Source organism: Falco rusticolus, chromosome 7, assembly GCF_015220075.1.
Source record: "Falco rusticolus isolate bFalRus1 chromosome 7, bFalRus1.pri, whole genome shotgun sequence".
NCBI classification, from domain to species: domain Eukaryota; kingdom Metazoa; phylum Chordata; class Aves; order Falconiformes; family Falconidae; genus Falco; species Falco rusticolus.
This window is the reverse complement of record NC_051193.1, coordinates 64,881,737-64,899,365: the sequence shown is the minus strand read 5'-3', so window position 1 is coordinate 64,899,365 and position 17,629 is coordinate 64,881,737. Positions and strand designations below refer to the sequence as shown.

General features: G+C 46.8%; 1 protein-coding gene across 5 annotated transcripts in view; it reads left to right on the top strand.

Moving 5' to 3' along the window:
• The first annotated feature begins 1,735 nt into the window (after nucleotides 1-1,735).
• ANGEL1 (angel homolog 1) overlaps nucleotides 1,736-17,629 on the top strand; it is a 31,597-nt gene continuing 15,703 nt past the window's right edge. The window contains exons 1-12 of one of the 5 annotated variants that reach the window (XM_037395471.1): nucleotides 2,148-2,282; nucleotides 3,976-4,575; nucleotides 5,102-5,328; nucleotides 5,901-5,970; nucleotides 6,384-6,817; nucleotides 7,506-7,632; nucleotides 8,447-8,557; nucleotides 9,375-9,444; nucleotides 9,871-10,034; nucleotides 10,877-11,041; nucleotides 12,045-12,136; nucleotides 12,570-17,411. In XM_037395471.1, coding sequence (XP_037251368.1) covers nucleotides 2,219-2,282; nucleotides 3,976-4,575; nucleotides 5,102-5,328; nucleotides 5,901-5,970; nucleotides 6,384-6,817; nucleotides 7,506-7,632; nucleotides 8,447-8,557; nucleotides 9,375-9,444; nucleotides 9,871-10,034; nucleotides 10,877-11,041; nucleotides 12,045-12,136 — 2,124 coding nt within the window. In that variant the 5' untranslated portion in view covers nucleotides 2,148-2,218 and the 3' untranslated portion in view covers nucleotides 12,570-17,411. Of the gene's footprint in view, nucleotides 1,809-2,147; nucleotides 2,283-3,975; nucleotides 4,576-5,101; nucleotides 5,329-5,900; nucleotides 5,971-6,383; nucleotides 6,818-7,505; nucleotides 7,633-8,446; nucleotides 8,558-9,236; nucleotides 9,445-9,853; nucleotides 10,035-10,876; nucleotides 11,042-12,044; nucleotides 17,412-17,629 lie in introns of those variants that run through there. The other 4 variants (XM_037395472.1, XM_037395473.1, XR_005105436.1 and 1 more) reach the window with 4 other exon arrangements.

Sequence of the window (17,629 nt, the reverse complement as noted above, 5' to 3'; positions counted from 1 at the left end):
GAAGAGTTCTCCTCTCCTTTGAGTTTGTATTCCAGTTTGTACAATTTCATGAGAAAGCCACGCTGTGGCTGTTACAGTCTTAAAGGAGATGAGGCTAGAAGGAATGTATTTGCCTTATTAGCCTTGAACAGCTTCAGACTTCCCTACTGCCAAATTCCCGGCACGTTCGGTAATAAACTGTGGCTTGTAAACATGTCAGCACTTAATGGGGCCTCGAATCAAGTACTCATTCATCCCACCAGCTACTGTTGGTACCAAAACTGGTTCAGTGCTTATTATTTTACATCATTTATACTGAGGACTTTGTGACCTTTCCTAAGGGGCTAAAACCAAAACTGTAACACAAGAGGCTTTCTGATAAAGGTTGACTAACACATACAATTAGAAATCTCTCCGTTATGGGTGATGCTCAGTGAACCTAATCTTTTGTACACACTTTGAAGTTTATGTAGCCTACATGGTGTAATATGGGCTGTACGGAGAGGAAGACAAAATCCATTTCCCCAAGGATAGGGTATTTTTGGTGGTTTGATTCCCCAAGTTTCTACATAGTTCTCATAGTTCTCAAGTAGTCCAGTCACTAGAGACCATGGTAGGGTTATATTCAGATACAGAACAAAATGCCACAAAAGCCAGTGGAAGGTTTGACCCTGAAGCAGAGGATCGTTGTCAGCTTTGATTTTATTGCCAAAGTTTGTAAATATTTTTTCTAGTGTAGGCCAAACAACTGTGGCTATCTGCATACTTGCTTGTTTGTGGCACCGGCTAACATTCTTCTCTGATTTCAGTCTGGTTATCTTAATGTGGGTTGGGTATGAAGACACTTTCTTAGACCTTTCCTTTTAAAGAATACCCTTGTTTTAATTGCCCGAGTCATCGGCCCTTAACGTTGCAGATCCTTCCTCTGGAGAACACCCTCCATTTTCTGACTAGTAACCAACGATGGTTTCTAGAGATTTGCTTACTGCAGCAGGAGATGGGAGACCACAGCCCAGTTCTGTGCGTTGCCAGAGGCATCTGTGGGACATCCATGAGACTTGAGACAAGTCACTGTGTCTATGCTCTGCCGTGTTTTATAACTGGGGATTTGAAAATGAGACTGGTGGGGCTATTTATATACATTATAATATCAGCTCACATACTACCTGTGGATGGCCATTTTGCTAATCACCGTACACAAATAGGGTAAGAAAGAGGCAGGTTGTCCCCCAAAAACTATTCGGTCTCAGTATAACCTGTGAGACAGCAGCTGGTCAACAAGGGAGCAGTTTGGCTGCACTCGTCAGCACAAAAGGCAGGGTTGGCATGGGTGTTGACTTCGTTGCAAGTGCCCATCTTAGAGTTTGGAAGGTGGCCACCGAGATCCCACATTAGAAGAGCCTGTTCGGTGTAAAAAGCTGTAGCCGCATTCAGTGTGATCTGTTTGCCTTTGGGTGTTGTACACATTTGAACATGGGATGAAGCAAAACATTAACAACATGGACTTCAACCAGGACTTCTCTTTTCACATGAAACCGTCCGCTTTCAGCACGCAACAGGTCTCGGCTTGCACAGGCCACGGCATGCTGACAGCGGGGTGTGAGGGGCTGGTTTTGCAGGGCTGCTACGACTGAGGGAGCCTGGCCCGCATCTCACCGTCACACCAGCACCCGGCTGCAGCACCTTGGCTGTTGTCACCCGCGTTTGCAAAACCTGTGTAATTATTAACTCATCCGGAGCAAATGGGCCTTTATTTGCTCCGTGGCTTTCCAGGTGGGAAAAAACTCCTGGAAATTTTCCTTTCTGTTTAGATTTCTGCAGGATGGCAGGTGCGCGTCTGAAAACGCATTTTTCAGGGTGGCAGGGCCAGACAGCTGCCGGCATCCCGCCCGGGGTCACGTCATCCCGCCCGGGGTCACAGCTCCCGAACCCCGGCCGCGCCCCTGCCCCACAGCGGCCCAGGCCGCCCCACCCCGGCCGGGCCCGCAGCGAGGGGGCGGCCCCACAGCAGCGTCAGGCCGGGCCGTAGCCGCCCTCCAGGCCGCAGCCGCCCGCTAGGCACCGGCCGTCCCTAGCGCGGCCCCAGCGCGGAGCCGGCCCGCCGCGGTGAGTGCGTGCGCAATGGCGGGGCCCGCACCGCGGCCGCGCCGTCAGGTCGTTGCTGAGGCGGGGCCGGCGCGTCGCGTCGCCTCGCTGGGGCCGGGCCGGGGGCGGCGGAGGCCGTGCAGCGCCGGGCGGTATGATCGGCACCGTGCTGTGCTACGTGCTGCTGCCGGCGGCGCGGCTCCTCCGGGCCCTCCGAGGTAACCCGGCCCCGGGCGGGTGGCGGCGGCGGCGGCGGGGGCCGGCAGGAGCGGGGGGCGGGTGCCCCTCGGCTCCCCGCGGCCCGGCCTGAGGCGTTACGGCCCGGGGGGCCTGGGCGGCCGGCAGCCAGCGCCCTCGCGTAGCGCCGCGGCCCGCCGGGTCGCCCGGCCTGGGCAGAGGCGCGGCGGGCGGGCCCGGGGCCGCTGCCCGCGGGCGGCGGTGCCGGGCCGGGGCTGCTGGGGCCGGGCGGCTGCTGGGGCCGGGCTGGGGACAGCTGCCGGCTGCTGCGGCGCAGTGCAGGTGGCGGGGTGCGTGGGGCTGCAGCCTCCCGCCCGCGCTTGCGCTGCAGGCCAGGGCGGATCTGTGGAGCTGCGCTGCGCGGAGGCCTGTGCCTCCACAAGGACCTGCGGGTGGCTCATGGGTGGGCTTTGTGCGCATCAGCATTGCTCAGAGCTCCGAGACCCTGCTGCTTCTTCACAGCCCCTGGTGACTGCGGTGGGGCAAAGCCGCCCTTCTGCCCGAACCTGCCCCCGGGCCTGTGGCAGCTGCTGCGAGCAGCTTGAGTCCTCTCACATTCAGCTCTTGTTCTGCAGTAACAGGCTCTTGTCACAGCCTGGCTGGCATTGTGTGAAAATAATTACCTTGGTGCGTTGGTGTTTTTGATGTTCGTCAGCTTAGTTACAAAACTACAGAGGGGACTGTGGTTTGTAAAGCTCCGTTTCTGACACCTACAGAAAGCTTTGGCGCGCAGTGTACAGTAAAAGCGCACAGGGATGTTGCTGACTCCTGTATGTTACTGCTGTGGCTGACTGGCACAGTGACAGCAGAGAAAAAGTGATTTGTAGAAACAGAAATTGCTAGTCAATGGTAGGGAGTAGTGTCTGCACAGAATTCATAGCAAAATGTAAATGCCATCAACTCTTGTATAGATGCAAATAAAGAGTCCCAGTCTTTTTCTGCTTTACCCCACCAGTATTCATATATTGAAGCGTGACATTAACAACAGGGATTTTTTTAATGTCTTACTTTGTCTTAGTAAGTCATTAACTTAGTAAGTTTACAGATGTCAGTCATCAGGTGATCCATAGTTCTTCTGTGCGTATATTCTCTCAAATAAGGCTCTTGACTGCACACATTGGTCCCTCTGTGTCTATTTTTTACGTCTTAATAACAGAACAGATTTTCTTCTCTGACACATTTTGTGATATGTTTTATCCTTTTAGCTGAGCACTACTTTCTTACTCAGTCCCTGGGAAGAAACTTGCTCCAAGTGGTGATCTACAAGAGCTTGGCTTCTTAGCCCATACACTCCATCAGCTAACTTCTACAGACTGTGCCTTTACCTCTGTTGCTGAGTGCTGATAGTTTCCACAAGGCCTTTTAGCTTGGCTGATGGGCCGTGGCGCTGCGTAAGTTAGAACTGCATTCCCTAGAGCTGGTAAAGCCATTGCCATCCTGTATAGTTTCAGTGACTTTGAATAGTGTTACTAGAATTGGACTGTGGCCACACATTCAGGAGGAGGCAGGGTAAGTTATTCAGACTGTAACTGGTTTTCTTCAGAGAAGTCATTTATTTGGGTTGCCGTACTGAATGGTTGTATTGCACAGTGTTACAGCAAATCTATAGGAAAATGAGTGATTTAGAAAGGATTTCCTTCTGTCTTATGTTGGTTTTGTGTGTTTTAATGGCAGATGCTTTCTTTACCTGTCGAAAGAATGTGCTTCTGGCGAAGAGCACGTCCACCCAGATAGAAGGTGTCTTTGCTGCGACCAGAGGAAGTTCAGTCCCAGAAGAACAAGAAGCTCTTCTCCAGCAGTGGCTGGAGGAAGGAGCAGGGAACTTACCAGACAGTGAGAGAGTTCCGGCAGTGGGGAAAGTATCAGTTACGCTCACTAGTGACTGGTTAGAAGGTTCAGAGCTATTGATGACTAGCCTCAGTGACCTGAGTTCAGCTCCAGAAGTCACGCAGTGCCCTGGTCAGCAGCTCACAGAGCTACACGGCTTGGCTTCTTCAGAACCGCAAGATGATGCAGTGACTGAACTGGCAAAATCACCAGCAGAGGAAGCAGTGGCTGTAACAGGCAGCGCCTCTTGGGCGACTGTGGTGCCACAGACGGATCACCAGATAGCTGGCTGTGCTGCTATCGGTGTAGAAGTGCAGAATGAAGACCCAGCTGTGCTGGCCTGGAGTTTAGCATGTGATGCAAAGCCAGTGCCAGTGAAGCCCCCAGCCTGGCCCATTCAGGATACAGTACAATTTTGTCCTCTCCTGACAGAGGTACCCTACCATGGTCAGTAGTTAACAGCCCTGAATCTAACGTTCAGTTTGGGATTTGTATTTGTAGTGAATGTGGTCAGTTTATTGTGTCTGTGCTTGCTTTCAGTAAGACATTGATTGTATCTGTCCATGCAGAATTGACAGGATCTGCTAGTGAAAACTATAAAGTGAGTTTTTGCTGAGGGAGGGCTGGTCACAGCTAGTAGTCTCTGTGCTATTAGATTGTCTGGTGTGAACATCAATATATGTTCATTTCCCAGGAAGTGTTCTCAAGTGCTGGCTTTATAATGTTAAAAGCACCCCAAAACTGGTCAAGTGTTTCAGTATGCTTGACTCTGGACTATTATGCCGTCCCCATTGACAACTATCCAAAGGCAAAAAGAGCACCTGAAAACCAGAGCAGGTGAGGGTTTGCTCAGAGGGTAGAACGCCCTGGCTTAGAGAATGAAAATGGCTATTTCCTGCATCCCAAGGAGAACAAAATTATCAGCAGGGTACCCAGCAGAGCTGTAACTTGGCTTTTTGTCTCTTGCGTATAGAGATTTTATGGAGAGACTGGGAAGATCTTTCTGTCCAGCCCTGTATGCTAGAGGAGGTCTCGAAAAACACTCCTCTCTTCGAATTTCGAGTCATGTCTTACAACATCCTTGCTCAGGACCTGGTGGAGCAGGGCTTTGAACTCTACTTACACTGTCATCCAGACATCCTGAACTGGAACTACCGCCTTCCAAATCTTTTGCAGGAGATCCAGCACTGGGATCCTGATGTGAGTATGACAGAGCCCTTCCCACATCAGTGTCACCAGAATTTGAATTCCTTGTTTGATCTAACAGTATTTAGGGGGAGGGAAAGATGGGGGGGAAGTCCTGGGAAGATACTGCCTGCTTGGTAACTGAACACCGATTCCTCTGAGAGTACTTGAGGCCTTGTGTGTATGTTTTTTTGGTGTGTCTCTTGCTTTTACTGTGTTACTGTAGAAAATGGTCATACTTTGATGGCAGGGCTTAACTTCTTTAAGCAGCAGAAGTAGAGGAAGAAGAGATAATGTGTGTTTGGGGAGAAAAGAACCAGGTTTATGAGGCAGCACAGGAGGGGAAGCCTGCATGGAAGAGGACTTCATGACTTTATTCTTTGAGTCCTCTTTGATGAAGGATCTCCTGCCTCATCACTGGAAAACTGAGTGGTAAATTAATGTGACCCAGAAAGTTACTGCTCTCAATCTGGGAATACAGGACAGAGTTGCAGTGATGACCTTCTTGGTTGCAGGGTTGACATGTGAGTGGACGTGGTTACTAGCAAATAATGGTGGAGCGAGTGAGGTCTCTGCCTTCCTTCTAGGTTCTGTGTCTCCAGGAGGTGCAAGAGAACCATTACTGTGAGCAGCTGGAACCGGCGTTCAAGGAGATGGGTATGTCCTGCTTTTGTGTGTCTGTACCTCCAGTTCATGGAACTGGCCAAGCAGTGCTTCCTACTTAACGTCTTCAAAGCACTTGGTCTTGAGAGAGCTCATCGTCTTTGTTGGGTGACTGCTGGCCCTACTTTTGAACTGTCTGCCTAGACCATTACCCTTTGTTTTGTAACTGATCTTTCTCAGAATTGACAGATCAGAGTCCTGTAAGGACAAGAAGAGGGAAAATGTCCTCAACGATAAATGGTAAACTGTGATTTGGGTATAATATAACTGAGAATTGGGTATAATGCTGTGCCCAAATGTAGTGAGAACCTCTTCTGCTACACAGACTTGCTGAACTCCCCAGCAGATGGGGGGAACCTGAAGTAGTGACTGGATAATCCTTTTAATAGGTGATGGTTTCTTTTCAGGCTTTGCGTGCGTCTATAAACGGAGAACTGGGACGAAGACAGATGGCTGTGCAGTGTGCTATAAGCACAGCAGGTTCCAGCTGATCAGCCTCAGCCCCATAGAATACTTCCGCCCTGGCCTAGATGTCCTCAATCGGGATAACGTGGGCTTGGTGCTGCTGCTACAGCCTCTGCTTCCAGAGGGCCTAGATCTGAAGGCAGTCAGTCCTTTGTGTGTGGCCAACACTCATGTTTTGTTCAATCCCCGGCGGGGAGATATCAAACTGGCCCAGATGGCCTTGCTTCTAGCAGAGATTGACAAGGTTGCAAGAACTGCTGAAGGCAGCCACTATCCTGTCATCTTATGTGGAGACCTGAACTCTGTACCTGATTCTCCACTCTACAAATTCATCCGGAACGGTGAACTTTCCTACCATGGGATGCCAGCCTGGAAGGTAGGTACCAGCCAGAACTGAGATTGGGTAGTTCTTTATTGCGTGCTGCTAGAGAAATGCATGGCTGCATTCTTTCTCTTGTAAGGAGGTAGTCCAGATCCTGAATTCAGTTACTCAGCAGCCTTCCCCGATGCCTCCAGTACTGCTGGGAAAGAAACCGACAAATGTGTGTGTGTTGTTTCCGCCACCGCTTTTTTGGTTTCTCTTGAGGCAGACCAGTTAAAAAGAGACCACTTAATTTCAGGTCCTTGTTTTCCCTTTCTGTGGGATTTTTGCTCTTGCGTGACTGGAAGTGTAGGGAAGCACAACTCCACCAAGACTTAGTGAAATTTTATGTGGATGTCTGATCTGAAAATGGTTTGAAATGAGCACCTGTGTTAGAGTTTCTTGTTACCTGTTACTGTGTATCCATGATCAAATACAACATTAGCTTTCAAGCTAAATCATCAGTTCAATAATAGATGCCTGCAAAGTATCTGGTCAAGTGACTTTTAGCTAATTGTATCTATCCCCCACAGCTGAAGGGTTATATCTGCACCATATTCTGAATAGTTTAGGTCATGCCTTTCTATGAGGGCATTCTCCTGTCTTGCTCTTGGCAAGTGTATGTATGTACATTGTCTCTATCTTGCAAAAGTTCTGCTCGGTGTGCTGATATTTCCTCTCCCTGTTTCTGGCCTCCTTGCAGGTGTCTGGTCAGGAAGACTTTTCCCAACAGTGGTATTCACGGAAACTGCTGACTCCACTGTGGCCAAGCTCACTGGGTGTAACAGACAACTGCCAATATGTCACCCTGTGCCAGCCAAAGAAACCAGGTGAGCTCCAGTGTGCGCTGAGAACATGAATTTGATGAAGATGGACAGTTTGTGGCCCTTGCTGTCTCTGGCTTGGGCGTGTGTTGCATGAGACAGCAAATATTCTCTTTTATCCATTTCCTTGGTTATAATTTTTTTGGAGTCTATTGCTGTAGCCCAGTTTCTGCCATTTTCTTTCTCTAGTCAGGAGCTAAATGTTTCCCTCTCTCTTTCATATTCCCATACTTAGGCTTTTGTGCAGTTGTAAACCATGTTCAGCAGCCACAGCTTTCAGCTGCACGTGTTTGTGGGAGCAGTTTTGGGCAGTATTTGCACACCGCTATTAGCAAATCATTCTTAAGGGCCTAGTTACTATCATGACTGTTCTCTGCTGTCCTTAGGATTAAAAAAAAAAAAGAAGCCCACACTAAATAGCTTTTGTTGGAATCTTGATTGTAGAAGTTGTATTCAACATGATCTCTAGAGGTGTTTTTTCTTTTTTGGCAGACATTTCCTTGAGTTGCATACTAACTGGTCTGCTTTGAAGTCCCTTGTCTCAGAGGGGACATGATTTGTTTCATCAAGGTGCTGACCATGACTGTTGCGTTAGCTAAGGGGGTAACAATAACTGTGCTTTGTTCTACATTTACTCATCTCTTCTGTTCTACATTTAGGTTATTAAGTGATTCCCATTCTCATGGGGTCAGGGTGCTTGGGCACAAAAACCTCTCTTAAACTTAAGAGGTCTAAAGGACTAAAGAGTGTGCAGATGTTCCCTGTAGATGTGACTTTGCTGCAGTTATTTTCTTCTTTTAACATGTATTTTTCTCTGCAGGCAGACGTAAGTACAGCCGGGACTTCTTGCTCCAGTTTCGTTTTTGTGATGTTGCTTGTGAACGACCACCACAGCTGGACCTCTTGGAAGGTGTGACAGATGCTAAACCAGGTATTAATGGAATATTTTTCAGCTTGTGACTCTCCTAGCTTGGTTTTGATGAAAATGTGAGGTGGAGGCAATGCCTTGTGAGAAAAGGGGAAGGCAGAAGGGTGCCTTCTGTGGGTGTGTGGTTACTAATGGATTCCACGAGAGCTCAGAGGAGTACAATCTTACCACCCTCTTACATGCTGACTGTGTTCCTTGAGATGCACTGAGATTCAGCCTCTTTTAGAGGCTGTTTCTTATAAAGTGAAATATGTGTGTGTGTGTATATATATATATATATATATATAAAAAAATATTTTGCTTTTTTTCTGCCTCAGGATTTTTGGTGGGGTAGAATAAACCTGAAGACTGTAATGTCACAGTGGCCCCAACATAGATGTCTCTGGAGGCTGGTACTCAGTAGACACTGCCTTACCTCTGGGCCTTGTGGCATGGCGGGTTCTGCTCTTTCCGTGCCTGTTCTGCCTTTCTAGACACCCTTAGAGTAAGCTGTAGGCTAAGGCAAATGAACTTCCTTTGAGAGCAAAGGTTGAAGTACCCTGAGCGCTGATAATATTAAATGCTTTAAGGACATGTCCTTAGCAGGATAGAATATGACTTCTCAGTTGTTTGCACTGATCTGCTCACAGGATGTTCCTGTTAGTCTTAGAGTTGGGGTTTCCTGTGAATATTTTTCTTTAAGGTGCCTGTGACTGGAAGCTATCTGCTCTTCTTGGGCAAAAAGATTCGTTGGTCTCAGGAGAAGCTTCTCAGACTTGGGATGAGCAGCCTGTTCCACGATCTGTGTAGGTCTGGCTGGAATCTCTTTGCTCCTTTGCAGACCGCCCTGCAAACTGGCCCAAGCCTGCTGCCATGGTGAAAGACCCTGATCCCCAGCCATTTGTCCCAAGGTAATTTGGTGCACCTTCAACGGCCCCACTCTTCAAACCCGTTCTTGCTTTCCTGAGCACTGAAAATCTGGCTGAAGTAAAGGCTGAAAGGAATGTGGGGGTGGAAGAGAGTAAGGAGAGCTGTCTGGAAGGGTCAGGTCCACCTAGGGTTGTCCCAGCAGCTGGGCACTGTTCTGTCAGCATCGTGCTGGTGAAGTCAAGAATGAAGGCCATAGACAGAACTGGGTATTGGAGACAAAGAAAGTTCATAGTCTGCTTTGGTTTTGGTGTAAGTGGAGTGAATGATTCTGAAGGACTGTTCATAAAGTAGAAACAGTTTGGTCAGTTGCATCAGCAAGGGAACATCCAAATTCAGCTGTGACTGCAGTACTGAACACTGCATCGTTCTCTTTCCTTCCTTGGCAAACAGTGGCTCTTCATGTGCAGGTCTTCAGGTGTTATCCAGCACGGCCTCAAGCTGACTTCTGTCTACAGCCACTTCCTGCCACAGAAGGGACGCCCAGAGGTCACCACGATGCCCATGGGGCTTGGAGCCACTGTTGATTATATCTTCTACTCAGCAGAGCCTGTGGAGAATGGGAACAGGGGAGGTGAGTGTGGCGGTGCGGGGCTTATCCCTGTGATGTTGGGAGAGGGCTGTGAGCCATGCCAGAATGCAGCTTGGTGGGGTGGATCTACACGGTGTGACATTGGCTGAAGTGATGCACTAAGTGGCAGCAGCATTTGCTCAAGTATCATGAGAAGACGCTGTTTATTTTTGCTGTGGAAAAACTGAAGCTGCTTAGCTTAGGTTCACGTAGACTTTTGAGGAAGCTAGAACAGGGTGAATTCTGTTCTTTTATATAAGTATCTTGTGCTCCTGGTAACAGGCGTTGCTGGCTTCTTAAGTTCAAGGCTTGGACTTCTGTCTGACTGAGACCACACACTGGCCTTAGAAGGTGGTGTCTCTGGGTTACCTTACCATGGCACCACCCCTCTGCTACCTGAAACAGGAGTTACGTTGGTGAAAGACTGCATGTAATTGCATCCAGGAACTGTCTCTCGGCTGATTTGGATCGTGTTGGAATCAGTTTTGGGGAGGAGGTTAGGAATGAAGAGATGGATTCCTCCTGAGGGGAGAATGTGAAGCTATCACTGGGACTTAGTACCATGAAAAGAACTTCCCATGTAAGCAACTGCCTGGTGAATTTAGTACATACTTGATTCCTGTGCCTGCAAGAATATGAAGCCATGGAACAGCAGTGTTACAGGATGCTCACTGTTTTCACATCTAGACTCAAAGGTGCATGCAGTGTTTGTGCAGGCTGTCTTCGTTCATCAGGGAACAAATAGGAAAGTGTCAACGAGCATCCGTCTGTGAGTGTATAGAGTTAACCTACAGCACCATCTCTGGCTGATGCTTCTTTCTGTTGTTTTCTGTTTTCTTTGTCAGGTCGAAGGCTGTACAAGGATGGAGCCCTGAAGCTGCTTGGCCGCCTTTCCCTTCTCTCTGAAGATGTCCTGTTGCTGGCAAATGGCTTACCAAATCCTTTTTGCTCATCTGATCATCTCTGCCTGTTGGCTAGCTTTGGCTTGGAGATCTCCAGCCTCAGAGAGGGTTAGTTTTGGTTCCCTTTCCCTAAAGAAAAGCTGTTCTGAGTACAGCAGTTGAAGCTCTGGATTGCACAACCTGCTTGCAAGAAAACTTTTTTCCCTGTCATGCCCTAAAATTCCCTTTCTCCCCTCACACCTTCACAAAAATCAGGCATGGGGAAGTTGGAGTGCTTTTTGTGTTGGTGTTTTGTGGGTCTCTGCAAACCTGAGCTGTGTTCCCCGTGGGCTTCCAGTGTATTCAGGCATTACCATCCCTTAAAGGGATCCTTGTTCCACTGCTTTGTTTAGCAGATGTTTTAGTGCTGCGGGAACCCACATAACTCCCATGTTTATTTGTCCCTGTGTGAGATCTTCAAGCAGCTGGGAAAGAGAGGGGCAGTGCTGCCTACTTCTGGTTAGGTAATTGCTACCAGGGAGTAGGGGATGTATATACACCTTCAGTCTTTCACACCAAAAAAATGGTTCTTTTAATTTCTCAGTGATGGTTTATGAAGTATGTTCCTTCCAGGACTAGTTGTTATGTTGCCTTTGAAAGTGTTGGCTCTGCTCTCTGCTTGGAAACGGCTTTTACTTAATAATGTGTAAGGGCTGTCTTCCTGGAAGAAGGGTTTGTGTAGTTGAACGGTTTCTACAAGAAGCTGCCTGCTGTGACTGATGGACCAGGGAATGGGATTGCCAGGAATGAAGCCAGGGGTTCTACAGAGCTACCCGCAGGAGCTCTAGAACTGCAGCAAAAGCCTTGAGGAAGGCTCCCTTCCTTTCGAGCAGTCTTAGAACGGTGCCTAGTCTGGCACTTACTGGAAGGATTGTAAATATTTTTCCTATGAATATTGGGTAGAAAAAATGATCCTGTAAGGCATGACAACCCAGGAGGCTATAGCTCTGGGAGGTTCCAAGAGAGAGATGAAAGTGGAAGGCATGTGAAAGGCAGCAGAGCAGTCAGATGGAAGAGCTGATACTTGTCCCTTGCCCTGCTCTTTCTCTGTGCCCTTCCTATTCCCATTCAGCCTGCCAGGGGTCAGATAGCCAACCTGTGGCATCCTCCTGCACCAGACTGAAGTTCATGCTACTGCCTTCTTCTGGAGCCAGCCATGTTTAGGTAGGTAGAACCTGTACAACTGACTTTTGTCTTTTGACAGGTGTTGGGAGGGAGGGGAGAACTAACTTGGAGTGAGATTGTCAGTCGCTTGGATCCCAGTGTACCTTTTGCATTCTGTCAGTGTACTTTTGTCAGCAGAGGCTTGGCCAGTACAAAACCAATAGAACTGTACCTGTTCCTAGGGCAGGTTCCCCAGTTCAGCCTGACATTTGGTGCTCAGTTTTTTTCTGTGAGAGATGGGAGCAATATTGACAGAAACATTATCAATCTTCTGTTCAAAAATGAGGTAGGGAAGTCTGGTCCCACCTCTGGTTTTTGTAGGAAGGTATGAGGAGACTTGAAGTACTGTTCTCTCTTCCTGGGTTATACTGGGGGACTTTTATGTTTTAAGCGTTACTTTCTTTATTGAAAAATTTTTTTTTTCTGATCTAAGAGAAAACCACAAAGTAATCGCAGCACCTTGTGCTTCTGGCAGCTGAACCCTCTGAGGACTTGCCCAACATGGCTTTGCTGGTTGGTATGTGAAAGAGGACAGGACAAATCAGCTACACAAGGTAGTAGTAAATGAGGGTTGAAGAGAGGGAAGAAGTGGGCCTAGCTGTTGTCTCCCAGCACATCCCAGAATCCCAGAGGAGTTTGCAAAGTGGTTTGCATTCAGGAACCCTTCCCCTTCTCCCAAAGAAAGCAAGTACTGCTGATCTTTGACATTTCACTTCTGTAAACTGTACAGAAACAAGGGGTGATGGGCAGGGGGATTGTGTTCTGTGCCCATGTGATTATGCAAGGACTGCAGATTCCGTTCTTGCCCCTGCCAGGTGCTGTGGTATTTTCCTGTTGGTGTGTGGATGGCTTTTGCTACCCCAGTTGGGATAAAATGCAGGAGTCTGTATAAGTGAACAGCAGTCTGGGGGTGAGTAAGTTTGCAGCGTTGTTTGCCCTTAGTTTCACAGGTAACGGTTCTGGCGTGGCACTGGTGTGTGTACATGGGGAGGAATGCAGAGCTGTGTATTTCTATGGCTGTGTTTATCTGACAGTTGCATTAATTTCTGCAAGTACCCTTATTCCGATTTTGTAAGTGGTTGTATTTGTAAAGGGAGTGAAGGAAGGGGAAATCAGTGAACTGAGAGTTTTATTTTCTGCCAGCATAACTCCCATGTTTATTTCTGCCTCTTTAAAAGAGGTTGACAGAAAGCAGCCTGATTGCAGATAACTGCCACCAGCTGCTAACATTGTAATAGGAGACTTGGAAGACACTACAGGTTTAAAAACAACCAACCAAAAGCAAAACAAAAACCACTGTGACCCATAGCGTTGGCACTTAGGGCTATCTGCTTCAGTTGTAATTGCTGGCTGTGTCTGACGGTCAGTTGATGAGGGGTGTGTGTGAAAGCAGCCCTCCTACCCACCTGTTGAGACCCTGCGCTGGCCGAAGCACCCTGCCAATCTTGGGATGTAACTGAGGCAGAGGAGCTGTGCTTCAACATCACAAGTGCTTCTTCCATTTTGTTTAAACCAAAGACTTGACTTTTCTTTTGGCTAACTTGTGTTAAGGCATCTCTCAGGGAGGTTTTAAGGTTCCAGCTATATTTTGTTGAAAAAGCTACTGTTCCACAGGTCAAGTTAATGCTTTCTCTTTCAATACATGAAATGGTATGGTATGAACTTGAAATGGTTCAGTAGCTGAACACTGGATATAGAGTCACGTGCTGAGAAACCTCAAGACAGTGCCTGCAAGTCCTCTTGATTCTTCTTTTTGAAGGTTAGAAAATGCCCAGAGGGACCTGTAGCTCCCAAAGCTGTGGCTTATATGCTTCCTTGGGCATTCATAGATGAAACTATTGCAGAAATGCAGGACCACTGCTAGCGACACACAAAGCCAGAGCTGTAGAGTTGATTGCTGTGGTGGTTTTGATCAGTGCCCTGAAGCTGCGGTATAGACCCTTACAGAGTTGGCCTGTTTCAGGAAAGAAAAAACAACTGTGTTCTAGAGCAGTTTGGAGTTGAACATCAAATGGATCTGGAGACCTGCGAGTGCTTCTGGCTGTGGGGTACTATAGAAGTTTGGAGGCGGGCTGGGTGGAAAAGAGTCCCTACCTCTAAAATAGCAACTATTATATATTTATAGGGAGAAAATAATGTGTTCTGTGATGCTTTAAGAATAGCACAGAGTGATATAATAAAGAGGCTGTGGTAATGAGTAACTCGTGGAAAGACACAGAACTGAGATTCCAGATGTCGCTCTTAACACTGTTTCCTGAGCTAAATGCATGACTAGCTGTCATTAGCACAGCTTTCTGATGAATTACAGAGGTCTGTAAACAGTTACGAAAGTGGAACAACAGGAATATCTGCTATACTCAGAAAGGAAAGGTATCATAGAGGTAGGATCATCTACACCATCTTGATAGCGCTGTAGAGCTCAAGGAGACTGGTACTTAGGGGAAGGGATGCCAGAGACTGCTGGTGGTGTGTACACATACCCTGTTACCAGTCTTATAAACTGCAGGAGTGTGCAGCTGTAGAGGCAAACACGTATTTGACAAAGTATCTTTGCTGGACAACAGCTTAGACTGCACCACAGCTGCTAGGATGTTTTTAGTTATGCTATTTAGATAGAAGTTGGACTTCCTTCGCTTTCTCAGAGTTTTAAGTTCATCACTTCAGGAGGGTGCCCTTTATAATCAGTTTTCCCAATTACATGGGAGATGGGAGGAGTGGTAAACAATATAATTGCTCCACTTTTTTTCTTTTTCTTAATAAACGAAACTTGGCTGCTGCTTGAGGTCATCTTTCTCCATGCCTTTTCCTTATGAGGTCTCTCTCCAGCAGCTGTTTTCCCATGACTGCCATCTCCAGTTATCTTTCTGAGTTAACTGATGTTTATTTCTTTCTGCAGCTGTATTTCTTTAGTTAAAAGCTGGGTTTCTTTAGGGCTAAGTCTTCTAAACTCAGCATTGAAATAGCATCAAGCCATAAAATAGTGGGTTCCCTCACACCTGAGGAATTACGTGGGAGGGGTGAGAGGTCTGAAACCAACACTTACACAGGAACAACTCTTGTTTTATATAACAAAAAGAAAGTTTTAAGATTTATCATTAGCGCTTTGTATGCCACCTGCTCTGTGAAGCACAGGATAACCCTGAAATATACTGGGCCTTGGTTCCTTTTCTCTGAGGCATCTCTTAGAGGCTCTAAGAACAGTTCAGCATCTCGGAGAGAATCTTTTTTTAAGAGTAGATAAAGGTACGTGTCCTGCTTCTAATAGTATCTGAGAGGTGTTGGCAAACGGTCTGCAAAGCAGGGTGTTGCTACAGAGCAATTTCTTTTCCCATTGCCACCACCTCAGTAATAAAAGCTTATTGGATGTACTGTTAAGAATTTGCAGGCATATCCGTGGTTCATCCAAATGCAGATGCAGCCTTTTGTGGGCCATTTAAAGGAGGAGAACACAAGCCTTAGTAGGATACCATCTGCTTTCAGTAGGCTTCCTGTTGTGCAAGTTAATTGAATTGCTGGCTGTGACCTGCTCCTTACCAGCCTGTAGCTGCTTGGCCTGTAGTGCTTCCCCTAGTACCATCACACTGAAATAGGCAAGCTGCATGATCACTGCCGTTGAACGTACTGTGTGTTTCAAAGTATGATGCTGAGTTTCTACAGAAAACTCACCTGCTATAATGATAACCAAGATGACTGATTTAACAGCTGGCATGCCTCAAGCTCCTTCCTCTTGGCAGCCATACAAATTTGGCTTCTGATGAGGCAAGTTGTCCATCAGCTTCCACTGAAAATGCCATTCTAGTCTTGAAGCTCTTTTAAATTTATTTTTATATTTATTTATTTTATTTCAGATCTAGATTGCACATACTTGTGCTCTAAGGGAATAGGAATGCTGTATAGTAGAGCTGGAAAATTTTTCCTAACTTTGGTTAGACAAACACAGCATTTTTCAAGGTGCTGAGGTGACAAATGGGAGGACTAGACTAGATGCTGGCATGTGCTAAAACAAAAGATGCATTTGTTCCATCCAGTCTTTCCTTTTAAATACAAAAAAAGACTTGACTTCAAGCCTTAGCAATGTTATTTAGTTTTTTAGCCTTTTCTTTCTGGATGGGAAGCCTTCTACACCAGTCTTAAGTTTATTCAGTTATTGGCTGCTTCTGGGAGCTGGTCCTGAACAGGGGGGTAGATGCACACAGTAGTTATTCTAAAGATATTCTTCTCCTCCCTTCCTCTCGCAGAATGAGGTGGGAGATGGGATGGTAGTCACTCTTTGCCAAAATAAAAATACAGACTGGGAAAGCCAACTCAGCTGAGTTAATTGATGTCTGTAATGGCCTGCTATCCACAGTGTGTCATACGCCTTTGCCTTCCATAATCCTGCAGTCTCTGCATGAATGGTGCTCTTAAGGCTCAGTCTCACTCTGAAATGAATGGATTTCTATGTGCTTTTAGGCACTTCTGCAGTCTTGGACTTCCCAGTATAGCAGCTGACTCGGTTTCTTTTTTTTTTTTAATTACTGCTTCACTGAGTTGTGTATCCTTTCTACAATAAAGGTTTTTCACTAAGGTACAAGTAGTGTAATCTCTGACTTCAAAGCCTAGAACGGCAGGAACTATCAGGAGCAGGGGGAAAGCCTGATCCAAGAGGGAGCAGAAAGTTATTTTTAATCTCAGCTGTGGCCAAGTGACTGTTTTGCTGTTCTCTCTTGTCTAGCAAACACCCCGACTTACGCATTTATAGGGGATTTAGGAGTTATCTGATTTTTAGCAAAATCTGTAAGACATGGGGCAGAAGGTATTTTCAAACAAGCACCTGAAGTAGAGGTTTACAGAAATTACAACATTTTAGTCTTTTTTTTTTTGGCTAATATTATTAATTTTTAAGTATTTAATAGGGGAGCAAGAAGCCTTCAACTACTGCTGAAGTTCTATTTTCAACTCTTGGGCTTAAGCACAGGCCATGCAGGTTTATGAAGTGGCTACTTTCTTCTTTTGTGTCTTCATACCATCTACTAGATGCTGAGCAATTACTTCCCCTCAGGCATAAGTTGTTCATATAATTAACTTAGCTAAGAGGGACGATTGCATATGCCATTTGCTTTGGAGTAACAGGTTAGGGGATGTTTATTCCATTCCTCTACACACTGTACGCTTGCCTAGATCCTGGCCCTGGTCCCAGCTATTACTCATTTCCCTAGAGAGAAGGGGTATGTTATGCCTGAAAGATGATAGCCTGAATAAAGTTGGATCCCCCTTGCTGGGGAAATGCACTGAATCTTGCAGCTGACTGTCCTTTATTAACCCAGCCTTTGTCTTGAGAAGTCCTGGTGAGGTCATTCGTCTGGAAGGCCACTGAACTACAGACCTTAAGCAGAATTGCTTTTCAGGCCAGGAAGGGATACTGGATTAAATGTTGAAGAGTAGAACAGTGCAAGCAGAGGCTTGTGTTAACCCTTACAGTATTAAGACTGAAATTTCTGTTGCTGCATCTGC